Source organism: Barbatula barbatula (genome assembly GCF_947034865.1).
Source record: "Barbatula barbatula genome assembly, chromosome: 12".
Classification (NCBI taxonomy): Eukaryota; Metazoa; Chordata; class Actinopteri; order Cypriniformes; family Nemacheilidae; genus Barbatula; species Barbatula barbatula.
Genome location: NC_136775.1, coordinates 19,320,908 through 19,331,372, shown reverse-complemented (window position 1 = coordinate 19,331,372; position 10,465 = coordinate 19,320,908). Strand labels below are relative to the sequence as shown.

At 37.9% G+C, this 10,465-nt stretch overlaps 1 protein-coding gene across 1 annotated transcript in view; it reads right to left on the bottom strand.

The window, feature by feature from the left end:
• Positions 1–4,376: 4,376 nt before the first annotated feature.
• The window catches only part of adamts16 (ADAM metallopeptidase with thrombospondin type 1 motif, 16), a gene marked incomplete at its 5' end in the record, with an annotated part of 57,324 nt that continues 51,235 nt past the window's right edge, over positions 4,377–10,465 (bottom strand). Inside the window, 3 exons of the mRNA XM_079469040.1 lie at positions 4,377–5,572; positions 6,631–6,778; positions 8,128–8,337. Of these exons, the coding sequence (XP_079325166.1) occupies positions 5,463–5,572; positions 6,631–6,778; positions 8,128–8,337 (468 nt within the window). The 3' untranslated portion in view covers positions 4,377–5,462. The remainder of the gene's footprint in view (positions 5,573–6,630; positions 6,779–8,127; positions 8,338–10,465) is intronic.

The following is a 10,465-nucleotide window of genomic DNA, read 5'->3' as shown; positions in this document are numbered from 1 at the left end:
AGACGGCGACCGTTTGGATTGAACGTTACTGTAGGCCACGTCTCGGAAGAGTCGTTCATATTTTCTTGGACTGTAACACTGGATCTTCTTTAATGGACCAAGCAATCAAATTATGAATAATTTTTTTTGCATTGATTTAAAGCTGTTATGTATGGAAGCCCGTTTCCGCCAGGGTTGGGAATTCTTTTTAAATTAGTAAATCATAATAATGACTTAAGTATCTCAAAACAATGACTTGAGTATCTCAAAATAATGAGAAACTACGTCGAAATTATGAATTAGTTTCTCATTATTTTGAGATACTTAAGTCATTATTATGACTTACAAAGTCGAGTTTCTTATTATTTTGACACACTAAGTCATTATTTTGAGATACTTACTAAGTCGACTTATTTTCTTATTATTATGAAATACTAAGTCATTATTTTGAGATAATTAAGTCATTATTATGAGATAGTAAGTCATTATTATGACTTACTAAGTCGACTCAGTTTCTTATTATTATGACATACTAAGTCATTATTTTGAGATACTTAAGTAATTATTATGACTACTAAGTCGACTAAGTTTCTTATTATTATGAAATACTAAGTCATTATTTTGAGATAATTAGGTCGAGATTTCGACCCAGTGTCTCATTATTATGAAATACTGATATCATTATTTTGAGATCTTAAGTAATTATTATGAGATACTAAGTCATTATTACGATTTACTAATTTAAAAAGAAATTCCCAACCCTGGCGGAGCAAGCGATATGTCATTCAAAGCGCAATAGTACAGTAGGTGCTAATATAAAGTTACTAGATTCAACAAAAGCTAGACCACTACCTGTTGAGAGAAGAGATAGTTAGTGTTAATTTTTTCTCATTTGTCTGTCAAGTATTCACAGAAGAGATGGGTTTATATAATTATATCACATTAGACCCCTAGATCAAGGAAGGATGGTAGGCTCACATTACATTTTTTAAAACTTTTTCTTGGATCAAGAGGCAGCGTAGAGAGTGTGAAGTCGTATATAATCAGCAGATGGCGCTGCTGTACTATGTCTGTTTTATGTTCTATTAGAATTTCCATTTATCTCAATGGCAGTTGCTTGGCTAACATAGGTCAGGGGTTTTCAAACGTTTCATGTCAAGAACCCCAAATATGTTAAACTGGAATAATCTTCACTATAGAGCAATTTTTCTGTCATTAGTTTCTCGAAAGATTTCTGGGGACCCCTTAAACCACTCTGTAGGCCCCCTGGGGGTCCCCGGACCTAGGCACTAAAAAAGTTTGTCAAACCACCTGCCTGAATAATAAAATATTTATGAAATGTCATTTGCAAAATCTAGTGGCCTACATTTCTTAATACACAACTATTGCTGAAAATCTGTGATAGTTCACCCCAAAATAAAAAATATTTAATTATTTATTCAAAATCATACCATCCCAGCTGTATATGACTTTATATCTTTATATCTTATTGCTTCACGTGTGTCTTCTTGATTAGGCTTAATTTATAACTGCTTACACGTGCAAAAATACAATTTGAACATAAACTTGCAACCAACTTTAGTGGTAAAATAGAATCGTTCTTTGTCGCATTTTCATGAAATAAATTGAAAATACTATTTGTTTTCTCACCTACTGAAGTAGTTTGAATTTGTTATGTATTTTACTTTTATGATTTGTTTATTGAAATATCCCCACATCCCCCACATCCTTGTTGTGCATTATATTTACAGATTATTTTTTAATAAATCTTTTTTATTAATCAACAAGAAATTTACCAACATTCAACAAAAATAATAATAAAAATAACGATAATAATACAAAATATATAAACAATGAAACATATTTAAATACATGCAGAGAAAAGCATACAGAGGAAAGCATTGTATATTAGATGCTATTATCAAACAAAATATAATAAAATTCCAATAATCTGTTACCTTTCTTGTTTTTAATCAATCTAAGAAATATGCTAATTTCAAATTTTCTAAATATGTGAGATAGACGGCTGTGAGTTACAAGGTATTTGCTTATGAAAAAAAAGTGTAATATAGTTGTACCTTTGTAGTAACAAATAATACCCTTCAATTGAAAGGATCTGGGAGAATAAAGGTGTTTACCAAAGGAAAGATATTTCATATTAAAAATATAAATGAGCTATTGTTTCATCCGTATTCTTACAAAATGAGAAAGATTTATCAATTTCTAGGAAAACAATACAATAGTTTAAGACAATAGTCTATAAACTCAATAAAAGATGCCCATAATATATTTCCAGTGTCCGATGACAGATCAAAATTCTGTGAAATAAAATGCACACTCCTGATAATAATACACAATGAATGGAGAAGGAATGCCTCTTTATAGAACATAAAATAGTTACTTTATTTTATGAGGAATATGTAACGTTATGGATGTGACAATCCTGAAAATGGCACTTACCTGCCTATGAAAAATCATGCTCTAAAAATAAAACAAATGCTTTACAAATTTGAAGAGAGATCTGACATGGGAATTTAAACCACCAAATGTTAATATCTGCGCTGTTACCATAGTAAAAAACTGTTGGTAAGGTTCACATTTTCACGGAATTGCCCACATGCAGAACCAACAGTTACTGCAATACTGCCACAACTGATCAGACATACATCAGCTCTGTCTGTCAGTGAAACAGGCACCTTTCCCAAAATTGACAGAATAATCCTGTTTTAATTGAAAATGAATATTGAAAATATTTTTTACTATAACATTATTTGTGATTGATGTAGTTTGATACCCATTTTCGTTTGTTTGTGAACTATAACGCAAGTTTAATTTCATTCTCTGCCTTCACCCTCTGGTTAATCTGTCCTGTATTGTTGTGTTGTTTATAAGGTTGTCATGAATTTGTTAATTCCTTGTTCTGGAAGTGATTCTCTGCGGATTAATAGTTCTGTGAGCTCATAAAATGTCTGATCTTTTTGACCATCTCTCCTAACAAATGTGAAATGAACATGCAAATCAGGGTACATCTTGAATGTGTAACAGAATGATCCACCCAATAATGCACATTTAGTTAAAAATTGACATTTTTCAAAAACCAAAAAGGTTTGGAATGAAAAACGTTAAAACAGAATAATGAAATTGATGTGAATCAATCCTCACTGCTGTCTCATTTGGGATGGTTCTTTTTGGTCAACTATTTGCAAGGTGTTCACATTGCTTTGGGTATTAAATGATTGCTCGGGTGTTTTGTATGATAGCAGAGTTGTTTTACGCTGGCCCAATACAAGAGAACCCATGCAGGCCTCTAAAGGAAAATGTGGATGTTCGGTATTCATTCAGCAGGAAAAATATCAATCGTAGCATCAGTTCTGGCAGGACACGTGAGTCTAGTTTGCATCAGCCGGTAACTGATGCAACTTACCAACGTTAACCAATAGTCATACAACACATACTAGACGGCGTCATATTTAAGTTGCCTTTCTCTGCTCCTTATCAGCTGCTTAATCGTGCAGCACTTAAAACCCACCTCCATCCCCAACTCCACTATATCTGCAGGATCATTTTAATTGAATCCTGTTACGCATCATGAACTGTTCTGGTTACCCAGGTGGGGTGACGTCTATTGCTGCGCTCCCGGCGGAGAGTTTGCCCTGAACTGTTTCCTTACGCCAACCTTAAATATTGCTGTTGATTAAATATTTGACGTCAGTGGTCCTGACAGAGATAAGTTATTCCGATTTTTTATTTCCGAGTTCCTTAACCGGTGTTAGAAATGAACAGATATTGTTTCGAGTCCCAGGGATAGGCATTTTAAGCTTATGCATGTTAGTACACGCATTCAAAAGCAGCTTTCATTGTGATGGTATATGGTCTTTCGTTCACTATTAGTTTTAGGGATTTTTAATGCATTTGTATTTCCAACAGGCGGAAAATGTATTAAGAATCAGTCCGAAAAGTGCATCTCGTCTCAACCAGACACCTGATGTGAGGTATCAATTCATGTGATTTATACAGTGCTGGGTGTTGAGATAGTGACTCTTGCCTCAGCAGATTCATATAGAGAATTGCTAAACTAATATTCTGAGCATTAATCTCAACTTTCAAAGGCTTTAACAAAACATGGTTTAACTCTTAACAAATGTCCCGAGACATTTATAACAGAAAGTGATGTATGTGTTTTCTGCTAAAGTCTTTACAGCTCTGTGAGACGGTGAAAAGCTTACAAGTCATAATAGATCCTGAACGTGCTCCAGTGGCCTCGGCTGACTCCATCTGGAAACAATAGCACACGAAGAACAAGGAAAACCCAGAGTCAGCGCTAGAGAAGCCGGCTTGTGAGCAATCTACACATCTGCTTCTTGCAGCCAAGAGAGAAAGACGACACAGGCTCTAATATGATGGCAATACGACACGCATCGCGTTTAATATGAACTGGCACTTACAACAAATCCTCTGTCCTCCGCTTCAAAAAAGCATTCGCCGGTTACATTCATCAATTGCTACTTTACAACAAATGCATACTGTAAATGATTGAACTCATTTGTGCTATACGGCGGTCACTTCACAACCCATATGCAAGGATGCCAGACCCTTTTATGTGCGGAGCAAAGACAGATTTATAAGACTTGAAAGTCGTGTGGTGACAGTTGATAAAAGCAAAGCTGAGTTTGTTAAATGTGGCACTTATAACAGTTCATTTAACTCGTGGCTATGAGCTATTTTTACCTTATATTGTAAATGCAGAGAGATGCTAAACAACAAATCGTGCAATTATATCCGAGGTTATAACAACAACACAGACTGACAGGAAGATAATAGCACAACATTACAGGCGAATACCATTCTGCTACACTGCAGTATTGTTAATAAATAAGAGAAATATTATCAATCATACAAAGACACAGATTCGTTTTCATGTTAACTTAAAACTGTTATGCACAAACTGCTCGGCTGCCATAGAAATGAACATATAGCACCATTTAAAACACCATGATCTCCCTGATGATGATGATTTGGTGCCATCATTTGGTTTTACATGACATTATGAGTCATGCCCATGGAAAACCCCTTATGAATGTTTCTTTTTATCTACACATACGGTAGCACATATCCATACGGAGCACATTTAGCTTCATATTCAAAAGTATCTGGCCCGCACCAAGACGTTCCACTGGATATTTTTGCCTTCTGTCCGTTTGAAGCTCCGTGAAACACAATGAATTTAGACCTCTTGCCTTCAATGACATTTTAGCACCTTCGATGAGTCATTTCCTGCAGGGGGGTGACACAGTCCTGTCTGTTTCTGCATGAAGCGCACTGCTCGTCGTAAGCACCACAATACAAGCTACTTCAAGTTGATAATAATGTATTTGAGTTCAATTCACAAATTTGCTCAACACAATACTAGGTCGGGCATTGCTCTGGCCCCTTGAGATCTTCCATTACTTTGCCTCGGAAGTCCACTGTCGAGGAGAAAAGTATCACGGTTTTGAGCAGGACTGGCAGCATTGTTTCCCATAAAACTTGTGGTTGCAGACTCCATGCTGTGGTACCAGATAGCACCAGTTGAAATGATCTTTACAGATCACATCTGCACGAAAGAGAAGAAATAAAGAGTTTGAAAGTCAAAATGGGATACATTGCTTAAGTTGGAAATGACACAATAACATATTCTATTGACAACAAAATATGACATATGCTGAACAACCATTCCAATTAAAACATCATTTTGATAATATAAGAGCTTTTTGGACACAACAAAAATAAAAATGACAAAAAGCTGCCAAGGCTAAACTTGAGGTATATTTCACCATGTTTAAGTTATTCACTTTGAGTTGCGGAAAAATATTCTTGTGTCTTGAGCTGTGTATCCACCATTTAAAACCACACAATAGTGTGATACGTTTGGCATAATCTGTTGAAGTGATATTAAATTCACTGTTATAGAAATGTAATTTAACTACTTTTACTGACCAGAAAAGACTAGACATAAGACTCAAATTAAATTTAGTTTGGCATCTAGAGGTTCAAAATCAACATTTTCTTAAGCACCCTGTTTCAACGGTTGTTAAAAAGCCATTTTGATGGAATGTGCTTCACTAATAAAATGTGTGACAAGTAACATGGAGATAAATAATTCATTGCATATAGGACAAATATGTGGTTAAAACTAAAATTATCTAAAGACATTATTGTTGTAGACCATCATAAACCCATTGCTGACATTCACCGTTAAAATCTCCTGTAGAAATTGCAGTATTACTGGCAACAGTGTGTTTAAAGATTGAGTAACACTAAACAAGCATTTATCTTTACAGAAAAAAGTATAACATAACCTCGTAATAAGCCTTATACGAAGCATTCTTGGAACCAGAAATCAGAAACAAAACAGAAAAATTAGGTAGAGGAGGAATTCTGGTTCCTTTCCACGAGGCTGTTATTTTAATAGTTATTTTTTGTTAATGTTATTGGCTGTTCATTGATCTTTGAACAAACTGTTGCCAGTAAATTACATACATTTAAATCTACAGTTAATGACTGGCAAACTGCTGTATGAATATTTTTTCATGTGAACGTCTTAGTTACACAACCATATTTACTGTCAGTGTGTTAGTGAAGAGCGATTTTATACAAGGGATCTCTGCAGACCTTTCTTCTCTGGCTGGGGACAGAACACTGTGTTACAGGCCTCCGACACTGCAGGCTTCAGCTGTAACACACACCCAGATGAAGGACGTCCATGATCAAGACATTGTACTGACCGCATCTGAACTCCCCCTCCACATGACACTGTGCACTGAACACAAACAAACAAAAAACACACGTCATGCGCAGCAACAATCACAAACATCGAAACAACAAACATTTATTCACTCATGCAGTCGCTCTGTTTGCCATTATAGTTTATGCAAGTATTGCTCTGCTAAATGATTTGGTGTGACTAAGGCCCACATTGCCATCTAAAACATAGCAAAACAAAACAAAACAAAACATAGCAAAACATAGCAAAACAAAACATAGCAAAACAAAACATAACAAAACAAAACAAAACATAGCTAAACAAAACAAAACAAAAAAAGCATAGCAAAACAAAACAAAACAAAACATAGCAAAACAAAACAAAACATAGCAAAACAAAACAAACATAGCTAAATAAAACAAAGCAAAGCAAAGCAAAGCAAAGCAAAGCAAAGCAAAACAATACAAAACCAAACAAAACAAAACCTAGCTAAACTAAACTAAACTAAACTAAACTAAACTAAACTAAACTAAAATAAAATAAAATAAAATAAAATAAAATAAAATAATAAACTAAACTAAACTAAACTAAACTAAACTAAACTAAACTAAACTAAACTAAACTAAACTAAACTAAACTAAATGATCACAACACAACACAAAATTAAAGAAAGCAATACATCCCGAATAGGATCCATTTAAACATTACCATTCAAGATGGACAGGATCTCAAACTGTTTACAGTTTTTTCACCTGCTAACAGAAAACTAAAGCAGAAAACTAAATAAAATGTTTTTTTCCTGAAGGATTTATGACCACCATTTACATGACTAGATGACTTTACTGTGCATTAATGTGAGTGTAAAGACATTTCTCCTGAAGACTGCCAGCGTTGGATTAGATATTCACACTGTATTTTTCAAGATGCATTTCCAGAGAAGACATCAGATGTGATGTTGATGAGAACTTGTGGCCAAATACAAGAGGGAGAGAGAGAGAGGGAGAGAGAGAGCGGACTAGACCCTTCACAGTCATTTACAATGAATGAACAACCACACATGTTGTCGTGTTGACATTTTTTCATATTCATATTTTCTCACCTTTTGACTATAATTGTTTGTACTATATTAAAAAAATGAAATTGCAGCATTTCAGATTCAAAATATTTTTATAGTACGTTCGAAACAGTGGAAAGTGGTTATTCTAAATAAAATAATGATTCATTCAAAATTAAAAGTTAATCATTTCTGTAATTTGTTAGTGTTTGTGTAGTATTAAAATGACTGTAATAAACACAGATAACGCATTCCCTTTGTGGTTCATTCAGGCAGTTCTTCTTTGTGTTTGTATCTGTTTGATTAAGGGGTACGTTGGATCAGGGCCAGTGGATTGTGATGGAACACTTGCCTGGGTCCATGGAGAGGTGTACCAGTCCGGTCTGCTAAGAGGAGAGAGGATGGGACAGTCTGCTAGGACACAGGTTCTCTGAAGCTCCGTGGAGGGTTTGGGTACATGCTGACACTTTTTAGGTGACAACTCTTTGTATTTTCCGGCCACATCCTTCTCAGCGCACTTCACAACACGCGCTTGAAGACCTTTACCACAGGACACCGAACACTACAGAGACAAACAGAGAACATTTCAGCACCCATTACATACATTTCCTTGCCACACAGATCGTAAATGTCTGTAAGAAGCATGCAATGGCAGACTGAAAGTCAATGTTGATGTCATTTCAAACCTGTATGACTTTCTTTAAAATTTTAAGAATGTGGGTATCTAAACAAAACTGGCCCCCATTGACTTCCATTGTAAAACCACAAAACCACTTAAAAATTTCTTAAAATATTTTCATTTGAGTGATATGAGGGTAAATCAATTACTGATTTCTGTGTTCACATTTGTCTTCTTTTTTGACAAGAAAAAGTTGACAATGACGCTTTCTTAGTAAAATATAAACGTTCGCAGCGCTGTGGTTACAAATAGCTGTGGCTATAAATGGCTAGGCAGCGTGACGGAAGTCTATTTGAATTATAAACAGAGCTTTGTTATAACTAATCACATATTTCACTACAATACTCATGTCTCGCTAGAAATGCAATCACAAATGGTTGAAAGTGAAAATTTAACTTGCATTTATACAAAACATTTTCTTACGGCGTTTCAGCCGCCCTTTCATTTTTTCGAGCTTGAGCCTTCTTGACCAAACACGTTCCTCGCACGTTGTTATGGAAACGGCAGGTAAACTTTTTTCAACCCCAAAAGACGCTCTGAGCTGCAGAAAAAGACGTTGGCGCTCAAAAAAGCGCAAAGGACTTGTTTTGAAAACGTAGGATTATAATGTGAAACAGACGCTAGCAGCTTCAAAAAAGAAGTCAAGTGTGAACATGGCCTAACTCGTGTTTTAAAAAGAAAACATTTAAAAAGCATAAAAGTTAGTCCATATGTTTTGTGCACTATACATATCGAAGCCATACATAAGCTTTGGTGAAAAATATCCTACAGTGTATTGAACTAGTAAAATGTGCTTTTTTTTATGGTGCTTTTGGTTTATTAATTGGTTGTGGTGAGGAAGGCGGGACGAGAGCCGTGACGCGGGGCCGGTGGCGTGAGTGATAAGTGGAAGCAGCTGTGCGCGCACCGGTCCCGCATCTTATCACGGAGGAGATTGGGAGCTTAAAAGGATGTTCGGCAGGACTGTTGACGAGAGAGGACCGGGCCCGGACATATGTTTAGTGTGTGTGTATGTTTTATGGCCGGCAGTCTACCGTGAGGTGGCTGTCGGTCAGTTACGTTATTGTTTATTTAATTAAAGTTTTATTATTGAATGTTCGCCAGTTCCCGCCTCCTTCCTTCCCTTCTTACGAACATTGCTACATTGGTGCCGAAACCCGGGAGGAAGGAGGGACATGCTGTCAGAGAGCCCTCGCTGCCGAGGGTGATCGCGGTGCTGAGGAGTTCGGGCAGCGCGGAAGGGGGAAGTCCGCGAGTGGCTGCCCGAGGCGGTGGTGCTGGATCAAGAAGTCGGATGGGACGAGGACCTCGCTGCCGTGCTCCTGGGTCGAGGTGGGGTGGCTGCCGTCCAGGAGGGAGCCAAGGCCCGTTCGCCGTGGGCCGAGCCTGCTGCCAGCCGCCATGATGGGGAGGAGCAGGGAACGGAAGACCAGCTGCCCTCAGCTGGAGGGCCATCGCCGGCCGCCAAGGGGCGGAGGAGGATCGAGCCGTCCACCGAGCGTCCAGTACCATCGCATGGCACCGCGAGGAAGAGTTTCTCGGCTGGCTGAGGACCGAGCGACAGCATGTCAGGGAACCGGACAATTTTTTTCTTTTCCTCTCTCCCCTCTCTCGTCCCTGTCGCTCCGGGGGCTCCCGTCTCCGTTCTTTCGTCTCGCCGGTGCATACCCCCAGGCGCCGCGGACTCCGAGACTGGCTCCCCGGGGGGGGGAGTAGGTACAGTCTCGGTGGTGCCCCCGGCCTGTAAGGGGTGATGGGGGTATGTGGTGAGGAAGGCGGGACGAGAGCCGTGACGCGGGGCCGGTGGCGTGAGTGATAAGTGCAAGCAGCTGTGCGCGCACCGGTCCCGCATCTTATCACGGAGGAGATTGGGAGCTTAAAAGGATGTTCGGCAGGACTGTTGACGAGAGAGGACCGGGCCCGAAACTGTGTTTAGTTTGTGTATGTTTTATGGCCGGCAGTCTACCGTGAGGTGGCTGCCGGTTTGTTCAGTGTTTATTTTTTATTGTTT